The 16,460-nt window shown below is 52.7% G+C and overlaps 1 protein-coding gene across 1 annotated transcript in view; it reads left to right on the top strand.

The window, feature by feature from the left end:
• Positions 1-9,397, top strand: part of ADARB2 (adenosine deaminase RNA specific B2 (inactive)) — a 530,095-nt gene extending 520,698 nt beyond the window's left edge. The window contains 2 exon segments of the mRNA XM_017885822.1: positions 7,403-7,581; positions 9,071-9,397. Coding sequence (XP_017741311.1) covers positions 7,403-7,581; positions 9,071-9,247 — 356 coding nt within the window. The 3' untranslated portion in view covers positions 9,248-9,397.
• Positions 9,398-16,460: the final 7,063 nt, after the last annotated feature.

Here is a 16,460-nt window from a genome sequence, read left to right as displayed (position 1 = left end):
CTTGCTCTGTCACCCAGGCTGGAGTGCAGTGGTGCGATCTCAGCTCACTGCAAGCTCCGCCTCCCAGGTTCACGCCATTCTCCTGCCTCAGCCTCCCAAGTAGCTGGGACTACAGGCGCCGCCACCACGACCAGCTAATTTTTTTGTATTTTTAGTAGAGACAGGGTTTCACTGTGTTAGCCAGGACGGTCTCGATCTCCTGACCTCGTGATCCACCCACCTCGGCCTCCCACAGTGCTGGGATTACAGGCGTGAGCCACCACGCAGGGCCGAACCCACAGAATTTTTTAGGACTATCTCACAGCAGAAAGAACCAGCTGTCCATCCTCAGTTAACCTCACCATCTCCAACCTCCATAGTACATTTTTTGCTATGGAATGCACCGTATCAAAGCAAGACAGCAGCTGTAAAATTACTGGCAATTATAAAGATGTCCATATCAATGATAATGAATAAAACAGCATTAATACAGCCTTAGAAGTTAGTTACCCCAAATCCGTAAGTTCACATTAAATATACCATCTCTACTTCCATTAAAGGCATGTGGGTGTACGTGAGAGAAAGAGAGACCCCACAGCATGCCTGGCCATATAGAAAACTCAGGAGATCCCTCTGATTCCTTTAGCTTTACGAATCTGTGCATGCCCAGATGGCGTGCTGTTCCGTTCACTCTGCAAAATTAAATGCAGTGCTACCCAGTGACACAGACTTGCCTCACTGCATGTAAAAATTATACTCCTGAAATGTCTTGTGTAAAATTAATTTTGGGAAAGTGAGTTACATTGTAAATACAGTTGGCTTGCTATTTAAAGAAATGCTGTAATGTCTCACTTACAAAATGCCTTTTTTAAAAGGTAAATAAGGATTTTCTTCAAGTCAGGTATCTTTTTATAGCTCCGCGAGCCACAGTAAAACTCACTTTCATACATGAATTGTGGATTCACCCCCCCGGTCCTAGTGATGGTGATGTAACAGGAGTGGCCGTGGTGATCACGGTGGTAGTTGAAGGGCGCTGGTAGGAGTGGTTAATTAACTTGTCAGAGGCCACACTGCTAGTACATCACAGAAGTGAGTCCAGCTTTTCTCTGCTGCCAGAGCCCACTGCTAACACGACTGTGTGCATTTAGCGAAAAGGTCACACAGTCCCATCGAGTCAATCTCTGCATACCAGACAGCCTGGCAGAATATTCGTGCCAAAGGCTCCGGGAGACCAGCTTATTCCCATACAGATCTGCTCTGAAATACGACAGCTCCCTTAAAAATGTTATCAAAGATGAATGGCCCATATGCTGCATGGTATATTCACAAATTAATAAATGCCAACACATCCCTGAGTTACATACCAGGTTTAACAAGCGTCTGTGAGCGTGGTTCCGTGACAGAAGGCTCAGGGAGAAGCTGCTCAGGTAGCGAGGGCATTATTCCCAAGGCCGCTCGGCTGCAATTACTAAAGAAAATGTGGGCCCGATCCTGCTCACCACCAGGCTACACAGTGTTTCAGGGACACCACCTTTTCTTCCTCACCCTTCCTTGGGCTTCCTACACAAATTTTCAAATCCAAGGTTCTACCGGACAGAGGCCACCCTCACTCAGCAGGTGCACGTGCCAGGTGCCCCATGCGTCTCCAGGTCACTCTGCACACCCAGCCGGTGGCGCAGAACTGCTCTCTGGGCAGCCGCAGGCCCCCACCATCCCGGACCATCAGCCCCACCGGTCCTCATCACACACAGAAGGCACAGAGGAAAAGAAACAGATGCGGGGAGAAGCAGCCCACGAGCTGCCACCTGCAAACCCCCCTGTTCTGTGGAGTGTGGGGCCCAGAGTGTGCGGCTGCCCCTCCTCCGCGAAGAGCGCTGCTCACTCCGTCCTTAGACCAGTCCTGAGATTCACTCCCAGTGGGCCGGACAACGGCCCCACCGATGCCAAGTTCGAATCCCTGACCCTGTAAATTACCTTTTATCTGAAAAAAGGGGTCTTTACAGAGGTGAGTAAACTAAGGATCGTGAGACGGACGGAGGACGATCTGAATTATCTCAGCGGGTCCTGCCTGCAGCTACCTCTGTCCTTAGAAAAGGGAGGCGGGGGAGATACGGCACATGCAGAGAAGCCGGTGAAGATGCAGGGAGAGACGGGAGCAAAGCCGCCACAAGCCAGGGAGCCCAGGATTGACCAGAGGCTGGGAGAGTCAAGGAGGGTCTCCCCAGAGCCTCTGGATGGGGTACAGCCCTGCCTGCACCTTCAGACTTCTGGCCTCCAGAGCTAGGAGAGGACAGATTTCTGCTCTTTTAAACCACCACATGTGTAGCAATGTGTTACAGCAATCACCTAAAACAAACACAGCCGACAAAAGTACAACGCTCCATGCATGTGGAAACCACATTAGAACAGACAGGACTGTTCCTGTGTGGCCATTCACCGAAGGCAGGAGGTGCCCAGTGTTCCATGGGGTTAGTTTGGATTTGTCTGAGCTTCTGGATGCCAAAGGTTCACAGGAATGTTGGTCTCACAGGGCAGCCTGCAGAGTGAGAAGCGCGGGAGCCCCGTGCAAGCGTGTACGTGTTTGTCCACAGCACTGAGGTTTCTGCGTGTGATTTCTCGGGAGGACGCGTTTCTCATCGGAGCTCAGCTGGCCTGATGCTCAGGTTTTCTCAGTTCAGACCGCACAGTCTCCGTCCCGCGATCGCCACAGGTCTGTTGGCACCTTTCACCGCTGGAGGGAGATTCCCTGAATCCAGGAGACATTTAGGGCTGTGAACTGGGGAAAGGAGGTAGTGCCATGTGTTCTGGGTGGACTGGATCACTAGATATGTGCTGCTGTGTTATCTCGAGGAACAGGGTGGGACAGACCTGAGCAGGTGCCCCTGCAGCAGCAGACGCCCTCTGTCCTTGGGACTCGAGTTCCATCTTCAATCAGCCGATGCCCACTTCAGGAGGAATGAGCCAGGAGTTAACGCATTTTCACATTTCCAGCCATAGGAGTTAAAATTAAACACAAGCCAGGCTTTCGTTTCTAGGCCTGAGCACGTGTCTTCACCTTGTATGGTTCTGTCTACAAATACTGCTAGCAATGCAATCAGCCTGAGTTAAAGTTTAGCCCTAACACCCTTCAACTCTCGCAAAACCTACTTCTCCATGGCCAGGAATGTGCTCAACAGGAATGCCGTGTGCGAGCAACTGCACCGGCTCCCAGAAGACTGTGCGCATCTTCGTAAAGCACCTGGGAAATTGGTGGAAAATTATAAAATCAATGCACCGTGAGTGGGATCATTCACGTATGAGCAGAAGCCTCCTGAGAAACCAACTGGCTCCCCTGGGTCCAAATAAATAAAACAAAGAAAGGAAGAGTCTGGGGTGACCTCATGTCCCAATGCTGGAGTGTCCTCAGGAGACATCCCAGGACGGGGAGTTACCTCCATGAGTGTGATTCGGGCCGCGGGGAAATGGAAAAAGAGTGAAAGTACACGAGGCCACAGCCCTTCCATGTCGGTGAGGAAGAGACAGCCTTCCTGGAGCCTGGACACCTGCTGCGGGAGGGCTGGCCCTGGCGTGGGAAGAGGGCCTGGCTGCTGGCCGCACTGGAGAAGGAAACTCCTGGTTCCTCAGAGCAAGCAGGCTGCTCCTCACTGCACTTCCCCTCACCATGAGGGATCTGTCCCACGGAGAGAGTCATTAACAGCAAAACCTAATGGTGAGACTGACATGAGCATCCGTGTCTCTTTGTACATGAGACTCGAGGGATCTGGGCCATGGTTCCCGCTCCACGGGTGTGATCAGCTGCAGATGTTAGTTACAGCGAAGTCAGAAATGACCATCGGTGTGAATATTCAGGAAAACATCCCAACACTATCTCTCCATGAAAGGTTTATTTAAAAAAAAAAAAAAAGACAAGAAGGTAGAAGAAAAAAGGACTGCTATTCTTCTAGGCTGCCTTGGGAAGTTTTTCTTTTGCCGGCAGAACACAGAGGGGAGCGGACCCTTCCCTAGGAGCTCAAAGCGTAAGCACACTGTCCTGTCCCCTGCAGAAGACAAATAAAGGGAACAGAATGTGTTTGCCACGAAAGCAACTCTGACCTTCGCTTGTCGGTCGGTTCCTCATTCCCTGGACACAATTAGGTGATTGTAACTAAGTTGGAAACGTTCCCGGTGATCTAACTAGAAACATTTTTGATCTGTGTGACATGGAGAGCACAAAACAAACTGCAGTTGGCCTTCAAATCCTCCTTCTGATGAAGACAACAGCATTCCTAGCCTGGGTGCCCCAAACGTGCTCCCATTTGCCTGATTTGATCTTCACATCACCTGTGAAGCGGAGAAGTCACCTGTCACAGAACGGTAAGTGGAGGATGTCCTCGGGCCACGGGACTCAAACCGCCTGGAACTCCAGCCACCTGGTTCCTGGCCAGTGGGAGAGGCCCCTGGGGTCACCTCCAGGGTCATGGACAGGCTGGGATATTGAAGATTGCTCCTGGGTTTACGCCACTTTCTATGTTAAATAGTAGTCTGTGGGGCTGTTGTAGTTAGAACTGGATGATTTGCAGTGTGATTTTCATCGTCACAGGTGAGCTGAGATGTTATTTACAGCAGGTGCCATCCTCCCTGTGCACACTCGGACACATGGGACCACACCCTGGCAAGGAGAAGCCCCTGTGCAAGGTTGGACCCCACGGCCCAACCACCAGCTCCTTCCTTCCGCCCACCGTGTGTGGAGCAGTGCACGTGCTGGGTTCACACCCACGTCCTCACAGTTGCCTTCCCGGAAGTGTTCGGGCCTCATCATGGCTGGCAGACGGGAGTGTTGGGAGGAAGCCCCATCAGATGGCAGCCAGCCAAGGGCCAGCAACAATTTGCCCACGCTGTCCTCCGCAAAGAGAAGGGAGATGGGCACAGACCAGAGCCAGGGTGTCCTGACAAGGAACCAGGAGGTCCTGTGTAGACCTCAGGCTCCCAAGGCTTTCCTCTGAGTTCAGACTTTGCAGCTCAGTGCCTCAGTGGTTGATCCTGACATTCATGGAGACCAGAGGGATGGGAGCAGGAGAAGGAGGGGAGGCCACCTGGTGATGGGAGCAGGAAGGGGAGGGGAGGCCGCCCACCGCACGCAGACCAGGGCAGTGACTGCCTCTCCCAGTTCCCGGTCATCCCTGACCTTGGCGGCTGGCTCCTCCTGCCCAGGCGGCCCCTGCCCAGTAGGACGTCCACAGCGACCAACAGGCCAGATTGTCCCTCCTGGCTCTCAGTGGCAGCTGCCACCATGGATCACTTGAAGGAAAAAGGAAGAGCCGACGTGAACGGGATTCACTTGGTGTCCCACCCTGCCCGTCCAAGGCCGGCAGAAGCTCGCCAGGTGACTTTCGAGGTGGGTGGGGTGGGACATCTGCTCAGTCTGCCCACAGAGCTCAGGTTTGTGGATGAAGCTGATAGCAGCAGAGGATCTGGGGTCTGTGGCTGTGCAGCTTTGTAGTGAGTGGGTCTTCCCCTGAATTTAAATGAAGCCAGGCTCCAGGAAGGTGTCGTGAGCTGTGCTGCCACATGACATGGGGACAGCTTCCTCCCAGGAGTCTGCTACGGCCGGAACCCACTCGCACCATGCTCAGCCCACCAGGTCTTTGCTGTCAGACCAATCATGACACCTGGGCCTCTCTACCAATAGCCGGTGGCTTCCCGGGGACCTGAGCAGGCACTTGGGTGGCCTGGATGCAATACCCTGGCCAAGACGCCAAGTTCTTCTCTGCAGGCACTGCTGTCTTGCGTGATGCATGATGGGCCCCCGAGAGCTCAGGGGCCCCACTCCCCTCCAAGCATCGCAGGACAGCAGGCCAGGAAGGCAGGCAGGGCTGGAGAGGCAGAGCTGACCTGCGAGGAGACGTGAATGAGAAGGAGATGCCCGGCCAGCTGGGCTTGGGGAACGCATTGGGTAGGAGGTCCTGCAGGTGCCACGGGAGGTGGGAGATTCAGGAGGAACGAATGGAGCAAGGGATCCTGGGTTATAAACCAAGACGCTCAATGCCACTGCTGTGAGCGGGAGCCTGGACTCCCTGCCGACTCACTCTTACGTGGACCACGCTTCTTCCTATGAGACTCTGAGCAGAGACAGGGCCAAATAGCACATGCCTCCCCACACTGCCCATGGATGTCTGAGAGCCACGTCTACCATGCCAGGCCCATGAGGAAGCCCTGGGCATGGGAAGCATCCGGCTGTGTCCCTGGGGCACTGCCTCTGGCCTCCCGCAGCCTGTATTCCTCCTATGCCTTCCCCACCCCGAGGGTCACATTGCCAAATGCAGGCTTCAGAAGGGACTGAAAGAGACAATGAACTGGGCGGGGGGGTGGGCTCAGCTGCACCTGAATCTCATGTGTTGGAATCCTCAGGCCATCACAGGGCAGGGTCTCGGTCGGTGCCCCCTCGGGTTTCCAGACAGCTCGTGGCAGCATCTCCAGAAGCCCTAATCAACACAGGAGCACCTCAAGGAGTTAGAGCTGGGGCCACAGGTGGAAGCCAGAAAGTGCCCCACCCCCAGCTGCAAAGCAGCTGCCACCCCAGAGTGGAGACCTCCTCAACACCCCTCTGCAGGGTGAGCCGGGCTGCAAGGACTGTGTGGTCCAGGTTAAAAGTCCAAGCACACAAGGGGCAACACATTTGAAACTCGACTTCCCTGAAGACGTGGGCTCTCTCTGGACAGGATCAGCACTGTAGGCTGCAGCCCTGCAGCTCACACAGGCACCTGAGCTCAGACAAACCCACGCTTGGTTTAATGCTCCACTGTCCTCTCGAAATTCTTGGTAACTTTCTAACAAAAGGCCCCATATTTCCGCTTTGCACTGAGTCTCAAACATTCTGTAGCCAGTGCTGTTTCGGGATCACATTGCAGATCAACTGATCCTACACTCGTTTCTGTCTTGTTTTTTGTTGTTGTTGTTGTTTGTTTTGTTTTTCTCATCAGCTAAACTGTAAGCCGAGGGAACCAGGCAGCCGCGTGCTGCTTACCAGCCCCGGCGTTTTGCCTCCAGCAGAGCTGGGCCTACAGAGGTGCCCGATAAACATCTCAGCTCACTTCCACGTGGCTCTGCTCATTCATCCACTCCACAAAGATTTATAGAAAGGGAGGGAGTCTGGACGGAGCTTTATTATCGCCAGACTATTAAAATCTTTTCAATTAGAAGGTTGACGCAGGCGCAGCAACGCCTTGGACCCGAGGCGGCCGCCACGGTCCTGCCCGATTTGCAGCCTCCGCCCTGCGGGTGACACGTGAACCGGCCAGTCCTGAGGATGAAAAGGGAGGACGGTGTACACGGGAATATCTCCTCCCGCTCGCACACAGGCTCCGTTTCCCCGCAGCTGCCCTCGGGGGAGCCCCGTGTGGGGCCGGGAATATTAACGCCCGCCTTTCCCCATCTCCCCTGGCAGGCGTGAGTGACGCCGAGGCGCGCCAGCCGGGGAAGTCGCCCCCCTTCAGCGTGAACTGGGTCGTGGGCAGCGTGGACCTGGAGATTATCAACACCACCACGGGGCGGAGGAGCTGCGGGGGCCCCTCCCGGCTCTGCAAGCACGTGCTGTCTGCGCGGTGGGCGCGGCTGTACGGCAGGGTAGGTCGCACCCATCCTTGGAGGGAAACGGGGCCCAGCCAGACCCTGGCTCCAGCCCTGAGCAAACCCCCGGGAGAGGCCACCACTTGGTCTGCAGGGAGGGAGAGGCAGGACACAAAACCCAGCGCCCCTCACGTGTCCTTGTCCCAGCTGCCCAGGCCAGCAGCGTTTCCCCCGTAGGCTAGAGACCCTGTTACCCCAGGCACCGCCCCCGGACCAGCCTGGAGCTGCGGAAGCAGGAAAGCAGCTCATTGCTGAACCCCTGACGTAACCGGGAACGGCACCGCCTGCTTCATTCCGGGTGTCACAGGAGCAGCTCCTGGGGACTTTTGAAATCGATACTATTCCCGGTTTAGATATCAGGAAACCGACACTCAGAAAAAAATGTGCAATTTCCCCAAAACAGGAAATGAATCTCAGGATTAGAATTTCTCCCCAACCCCAAAGCCCAAGCATTTCCACCACATCAGCAATTAGGAGCAAGCTTTCTCTCCTTCACAAGCAGGGATAACGGCGATATTTCTGGATTTTAGATCAAAATCCACATTGGTATGCGTTTCCAGCATAGACTGTGACCAAAAACAACAAATAACAGAAAACCAGCCAACACATAAAAAATGCCTCGCTCATTTTTCCATACTTTTTAATCCAAGCAATGACTCCAAGCAGGAATAATAGTGTTGTTGATTTGTCAACTGGTAGAGCAAGGTAGGCATACTGACGCCTAAAATAAACGTTTTCGCCTGCTTAGAGGACATTCAGAATTGCACATATTGGTTCTGAGCTTGGCCAAGATGCCCAGCACCCTGCAGCTCTCAGTCTCTGTCCTGTTCGCTCCTGGAGACTGGGAAGGTCAGGGAAGCATCCATGCCGTCCTGCTGAACAAAAGGGCCCTGTCCTCTTGCACGTGCTCGAGGTGACCCCCCCATAAGTGCCACCCTGGAAGACCCGCTGTGGGATTTGGAGCTCCCCCACAGCCCCGTCCTTCTCCCTCCTGGCCTCCCCGCCCTGTGGTGGGGGGATTAGAGCTGCATTTGATCCCTGTCTTGTGTTGCTGCTAAGCTTTGCCTGGCACACCTCAGAAAGCTAACAGAGGAATCGCCCCAGCTCCATCATCCTCCTGCTCGGCCAACAGCATGACTCTCACCGGCCCGCTCCCTGCCCACTGTGACGCTGTTTTAGCTCCCACCGTCCCCTCCGTCCCCACCCCGCCTGGAGCCCCTGCACAGTGTTCATACTTTTAATAGTAGTCAAGTTTACCCGCTCATTGATCGTTCAGACCTCGGATGAAGCGGGTTTCCTCGATGACTGGGTTTCCTGTGGAATAGCGGGAGGACCTGGTCATGGTTGCTCTCTGTAGGTTCTTTCTGTGGGAGAAAGAAAGGCAAACGGCCAAGGCCGGGAGCTGATGCCTGGCGTGTAAAACTCACCTGGCGGAAGCTCCTTTTCTGCTGGTGTCTGATTGGCTCTTTCTCCTTCTTGTCCGCAGCTGAGCACACGGACACCCAGCCCCGGAGACACGCCCTCCATGTACTGTGAGGCCAAGCTGGGGGCGCACACCTACCAGTCTGTGAAACAGCAGCTGTTCAAGGCCTTTCAGAAGGCTGGCCTGGGCACCTGGGTGAGGAAGCCGCCAGAGCAGCAGCAGTTTCTACTGACTCTCTAGGCTGCGGGCTCCTGGCTGCTGGAGCTGAGCGGGACGTTGGAGGGACGGGGCCGTGTCTGGGGAGCGACGCAGCGGGTTGGCCGGTTCCCTGCATTCGTTTTCCTTTGATGTTCCAGAAACACGCGAGTGTGCAATGTTTGGACAAGCAACCAGACTGGAATTCAGAATATGCCTCTTCCCAGATCGCTGGCCCCAGAACCCTGTCCCCCACACCCAGGGGCACAGGTACTGTTGAGGTAGCACCAACTCTTCCTGTGGCGTCCGAGGGAGGGGCTCCATTCAGGCAAGGAGGCTTAGCTGCGGCCTTGGAAGGAGGCACCGACGCGACGTCAGGCAGGAGTGAGCCTCAGGCCCCGTCCCTGCACCCCACTCCTGTGTGTGCCTCTCGGCGCTGTTGGGGTCTAACAAGCACAGCTTTAGGGGGCACATGAAGATAAGCCACAAGCGAAGAGAAAAGCCATGCCCACCTCAGCCCCAGAGAAACCAATAAGAATCCTCTATTATTTTCATTATGCATTTAGGTTTTTATACTCCACCTCCTTTCAAAAAATATTTAAGATGCACGACATTACCGAACACCTAAAATAGAACCAGAGAAACAAAAGCCATTCCCGCAAAGTGAAGGAACAGGTCCCAAAGCCCCCCTGAGGCAGAGTTAAGACCTGTGATGTGGGGAGCCTGGAAACACCTGGCCCAGGCGTGCTGCAGAGGTGGGGAGCCTGGAAACACCCAGCCCAGGCGTGCTGCAGAGGTGGGGAGCCTGGAAACACCCAGCCCACACACACTGCAAAGCCACCTACACCTGTTCAGTCCATCACCATGTTTGGTTTATTGTGGCCGATACTGAGAGCCACTGAGGTCTGGGTTGTGTAAGGGTTAGCTACCACCATATAAACTCCCTACCAGGTAATAAGGAGATGAAGTCTTTGATCAAAAGACTTTTTAACTAAATTTTCATTTGAAAGCAAGCATAAAATAAAATTCAAAACAACCTTTACCTTCAGCTTGAGAGGCCACCAGCTCTCTGCTCTTTCAGATTCTCCAATCAACAGCTTGCAGGACAAGACCCCAAAAAAGTTCAGCTGTCAAAAAACGTAAGAGGCAGGATTCTGTGACCCTCAGAGCAGGCTTCCAACACCAGAGACCTTCAGCTCACAGTGGAGACGGGACACAGGGGCTTTAGCCCACAGCGTCATCCCCGAGAACCGAGGCGCTGTATTCATACAGGGGTCAGGCTCTTTTCCAAGTATCTTTATGTAATCCATGTGCCTCGAGTTGCTGCCCATCTCACCACTGATAACTCATTTCTAACATTCATCATGCTAGGTAGCCAGTCTCTCATTTCTCCAATTTAAAAAATCCATCTCTGAAATTCATGACGGTGATGGCAGACGGTGGTGTCCACCTCTGAATGGTGGTGTCCACCTCCGGATGCTGGTGTCCACCTCCAGATGCTGGCGTCCACCTCCAGATGCTTGTGTCCACCTCTGGATGCTGGTGTCCACCTCTGGAGTGTGGGTTTCCTGGAAATAGTCCCAGCTGACCACCCCAGAAAGTGCAAGAATAACATCATGCTGTACATAGTCGAGTGCTATAAATTACAGTTATCATAATGAGAAGGCAGAAATGAAACTGAGTTGTAGCTATTTGTTACAAGATAATAAGAAGTAGGGATATTAGTAGGGAAATAGAAACTTTTCCTGGGATTTAAAATAAGGCCAAATTTATCAGTCGAGTTTTTTAGAAAAGAAAACAGGCACTGGGGTAGGCAACTTCAAGATAAAGTTTCAAAAGATATGAGAACATTTTTTCAAATAAAGGACTCATATTAATCTTTTATAAAAATCACAAAAATAAATGAAATCTTAATTCAGTGCAAAAGCTAAGCTCAAACGACCAGTTTCTATTAAGTTCTGGTAACTTAACATCGCTAAGATGAAGCTTAGAGAACTGAGAGAGTCAAGAGGCGATGGGAGGCTCAGACGTTCGCAGCCGTCAGAAGCGAGCACTCCCCTGAACGTATGGGAGCATGGCCAGCTCCTGGCTAAAGTCTCCGACCCAGGCCTCAAATCACCTTCATCTGAGATGTTGGCTAGAGAAGCGTATGATGCTTTCCCCCAATGGGCTCCAAATCACACTGTTTCTGCAGCGAGGGGGCCTGCATTGTAAGCAGACTTCACCATTAGAGGGAAGACGCAGGGTCTAATTCACGGGACTCGGAAAGCGCTGGGCCACCCAGTGGCCATCACCATGAAGCCGCACCTGTGGGGTTGGGATTCATGTTGTCTCAGGCACTGACCTTCCAGAAACAACTCAGACTTTACTGAACTATCAACATCTACATTGGAGAAAGCCACACATTAATTCCACGCTACCCACTAGTACAAGTGTGTGGATTCGTTTATTAAGTCCACAGGAGACTCCATGGAAGGAGAGACTAAAGCTCTTCAGAGAAGGCTGATAGCAAGAGAAGGGTTTCCAAAGCAGCCAGAAGTGAGTTTGAGGTGCTGGAGCTTTTTCATGGAGGGATCTGTCAGAGGAGATGTGGGCTGCAGTGGGGACCCCTTGTAAGGAGAGGAGGGTCCCAGGCCCTGGGTAGTGAACGGAGAAGGAAGTCGAGGCAATCAGGGGTGACCCCAAATGCGGGAGGCATGCTACACCAGATCACACCACACACAGGTTGCTCCCAACCGGCAGGGCCTGACCCAGCCAGGAGGGGCCAGGTCCTAGGATTCCACAGCCCCAGGAGTGCCTGGAAAACCCCGGTCCCAGGATTCCCACAGCCGCAGCTATGCTTGGAGGGGCCAGGTCCCAGGATTCCCACAGCCCCAAGAGTTTCTGGAAAAGGTAGGTCCCAGGATTCCTACAGCCCCAGGTGTGCCTGGAAGACCCAGGTCCCAGGATTCCCACAGCCACAAGTGTGCCTGGAAGACCCAGGTCCCAGAATTCCTAGAGCCCCAGGTGTGCCTGGAGGGGCCAGGTCCCAGGATTCCCACAGCCCCAGATGGGCCTGGAGGGGCTGTGCCACCTCTGCAGAGATAGAAGGGCTGGTGTTGACGCCTGAGGATTTTGCCCTCGGGTCCAGGTCAGAACATCCCAGCACCACTCTTAGGCCAGGTCTGCCCTGCAGTTTTGACCGCTGAATTGGTCTTAAGAGCGGCCACGCACCCCCCTCCAAGTGAGGGGGCAAGACACAAGTAGGGGATGGGTCACTTTCTGTCACCCTGAAAATACGCTGGGCACAACACAATGGGGGCTGATGAAGTCAGGCCGGCCCCTCCAAGTCCACCTCAAAATCACGGCCCGGCTCCCCACTTCCCACCACCTGACACCACCAAGCCCCTTGCTTCAGATTTTCTGTGGTCTATATTCATGCCTGCTTAGGCCCCCTATAAAAGTCCTCATAAAACCATCGCCACCTTTCTCTGCCTCCAAAACACACACTGCTTTCCCATCGGGAAGATCAGCAATGTCTGGTTCTTAGTCAAAAAGTCAGTGTCTGGTGGTTTCCGGCCTTTTTGCAGGACTGAGTGCAGGGAACAGCTACGCAGCCAGGCAGGCTCTGCCGTCCACCTCCAGCCCCAGTTTCGCAGCCGTGTATGATGTCAAGGGATGGAGTTAGGGTTTCTGTGGGTTTTGTTTTTGCCGAGGAAAGGATGTGCGGGTCGATAGCTATTGTTTCCTTTCCATTCCTGCGATTCTCTTTACATCTGTATATATCTGTCACACCATGCTGACTTTGTGATGAGTCCTGTTCCTCAGAAATGTCAAGCTGGGTTCCTTTTCAAAGAATCACACGGCTCATATTTCTCCACTTTTCAAAGAAACACACAGCTCATATTTCTCCACCTCATTTTGTTTTCACAGGGAGCTTTTCTTATCAACAAAGTCACATGCTTTTTTTTTTGATATAGTGTTTACCACATCTGGAGAGCCATAAACAGTAAATACAGAGGATATCAATGCCCAGAATAGTTAGAGTATTTTGATGAAATCCTATTTTTAGATGATAAATTTCAAGATGTGTCTATAGTATATTGTTTAAAACAATTAAAAACATTTGAGATGTACATAAAGTAGACATTTTTAATTTAGGGAAACTTATATGCCCTTTTTTAAGAAGCCATTCTAATAAAATAATCTGACTAATTGGCCCAAAATGCAATAAGTATCCATTTCTAACGGAGACCAAAGGGAAGCTGAGAGCCTTTCTTTTTATGTACTCCTGTTGGATCGCTGAGGCCGCCTCTTGTAATGCCCGACAGAACCCGGCGAGGCTCTGTGGGCTTCCCGCGGCCCTCAGGGAGGCTGCAGAGGCCCCTAGTCCACATCAGGGAGCCGCCGTCCCACACACCTCCAAAGCCTGTCCTCGCCTACGGCTTTTGCAGAGCTCGCGGTTGGAGGTGGAAAGTTAGAAGCTCTGTGTTGCAGGCGAGGCCGTAGCACCCCCAGGCAGCTCTTAGCAGGGACAGACCAACCCCGTCTCGCTGATATTTTAGGGTCTTTTGGTATTCTGCCACCGTGTGGAGCTAGGCAGGCGGCTGGAGGACGCGGCACGGGCCTCACCACTGTATGAACAGGGCTGTTTCTGGCAACGCTGGGCTGCTGGTGGCCCCTGTCAAACTTCTCCCAAATTTTGAATCTGAGAAAGTGAAGGAAGGATGGTGGGGAAGTGAGGAGGCAGGAGCAGAGGCCACAGGGGACCAGAGATGTGGTGAAGACAGAGGGAGCTTCCTTCTCAGGCCGTTTCGGGCAAGCCTGAGAGGTGACTGGCACCACCTTCCGCTCACTCTCCCCTCAGCCACTTCACTTCCGTTCTTGCCCCTTTCTCTCCTCCCTGCCTCTTCCTTTACTTGCTGTCTTGTTAGTCCCTGTCCCAAAGCTCCTGGCTCCTTTGTTCTGCTGCCATGACCCCCACCCAGGAGGAGGTCGTCTTAGGCACCATCCCCACCGAGGGATCCACGCAGCAGGTTCATGCTGGGGCTGGGGGAGCCCCGTTGGGTTCCTATGTGGCAGGTTCATGATGGGGCTGAGAGAGCCTCGCCGGGTTCCTAGGCAGCAGGTTCATGCTCAAGGCTGGGGAAGCCCTGCTAGGTTCCTGACGCCTTGTGCACAGGGAGTCACTGCAGGCATTTTTGGACTCTCCTAAATGTGTCCACGTGATCTGACCTCCCACCAGAAGGAACACTAGTGGCCACATCTCTAGAGATCTGTTTACTCTTTTGAGACCAGCTTATGAGACTGGCTAGTTTTGTCTTTTTAGTAGGGATGGGGTCTCGCCATGTTGCCCAGGCTGGTCTCGAACTCCTGGCCTCAAGTGATCTGCCCACCTCGGCCTCCCAGAGTGCTGGAATTACAGGCATGAGCCACCGCACCAACCTCTAGAGATGCGCACGAAACAATATCACCCCTGCGGGAGCTGTAGGCAGATCAAACCCTGGTGAGAGGAACACTTTATTTCCCAACTCATCATCCTAAAGCCAAGGTTGGAGGGATGAGTAACCCCTAAACACCAAGGCGAGATCACCTGGGTCCCAGGGCCTCTTTTCACACAGGCCCGAGATTTCTATCTCTCTGCAGTTTATGCATCAGTAAAAAAAATCTCTCCCAGCACACCCCATTAGTTTTCAGCATTTTGTAAGCAAAATGAACTTAATACATAGTAATTCTAATTGAAGGTATGTATATAAAAAAGCATGATTGAATGGCAATATTGTATCAATGGATGTACATTTGTAATATTTGTAAAAAAAAAAAATCCAAAACCTTAAAATATGAATTTACATATGTTAATTTGCCTTTAAGTTCTGTAAATTGCACTTCAGTGATATCTGATAAGTGAATGTTTCTGTTAAGTGAATAAAAATATTAAGTAAAATTGTTCTTTCCTGGGTTGTTGGGCCTTTTTCATCAAGCAAAGTTCTGGGGGGGGTCTCAAGACTATATAACGTGTCCACCCACCCCAAAGAAGGGACACAATTGGCTCTAAAACCTTTTCCTGGCTGGGCGTGGTGGCTCACGCCTGGAATCCCAGCACTTTGGGAGGCAGAGGCAGGCGGATCACGAGGTCAGGAGATCAAGACCAGCCTGACCAACATGGTGAAACCAATCTATACTAAAATACAAAAAATTAGCCCGGCACGGTGGCATGCACCTGTAATCCCAGCTACTCGAGGCTGAGGCAGAGGAATCGTTTGAACCCAGGAGGCAGAGGTTGCAGTGAGCCGAGATCCGGCCTCTGCACTCCAGCCTGGTGACAGAGTGAGACTCCATCTCAAAACAAACAAACAAAACCTTTTCCTTTTTATAACAGTTACATCAACTAGTGGCCTCTGCCTGAGCAGCAGTTACTAGCCCGACATTAGCCTTACAGATTTACTGTAAATGAACTTGTTCTAATAGCACGGGGCCGGAAGTGAAAAGAGCTCCCTTCAAGCCTTAAGCCCGCTTCTCGTTAACTGCATAAAATGCACTAATCACTGCGTACGTGACTTTGCGCCTCGGTTTTCTCACCAGTGTGTGAACGCAGCCTTAGCCTCCTGCTTCCCAGGGCTGCCGATGGAGGCTTGAGGGGTTGAAGGGTTATGAAATCTGAGATGTTCTGAGTCCTCTCCCAGATTTGCCATAATACACGGAGCATGGGTGTGGCTGGTAATTTCCTGTAGAATACTAAGCCAGGTGGGAACTGGGGTGTAAGGGATCCCTAAACATCTCAGGGGTTCGCACCGCAGCTCCACGTCAGTCTGTGTGGACTGTGCGCCCCAGAATCCAGTAGAGTGTTTTCTCCGTGACACATTTTGCTGCTTTCCAGGGACTTAACTGTGGGCACAGCAGGCCCAGAAAGGGACATCCCTGTGCTGGCTGAAGAGACTTTAATTTCTCACTGTCACCCAGGAAATAGACTAAAATTACAGCCATGCTGAGCACAGGGCTCCAACGCTGCAGCCGGAGGGGCTGGGATAAGACGTCTTGTTTGGAGGTGTTGCTGTCACCCACCCCACGTCTCCAGTCCCACCCTACCACCCTTCAGGCCAGGCCGTGGGTGCCCGCATTTGGAGGTGTTGCTCTGTCCACCCCACGTCTCCAGTCCCACCCTACCGCCCTCAGGCCAAGCTGTGGGTGCCTGCATTTTTTTTTTTTTTTTTTTTTTTTTGTCTATGTGTTTCATGTTAACCACAGTGATTCTCCACTCAAGGGAGGATGGGGGGGGGGG

This window comes from Rhinopithecus bieti, unplaced genomic scaffold, assembly GCF_001698545.2.
Source record: "Rhinopithecus bieti isolate Rb0 unplaced genomic scaffold, ASM169854v2 scaffold_15437, whole genome shotgun sequence".
Lineage (NCBI taxonomy): Eukaryota > Metazoa > Chordata > Mammalia > Primates > Cercopithecidae > Rhinopithecus > Rhinopithecus bieti.
This window is presented reverse-complemented; position numbering and strand designations above follow the sequence as displayed.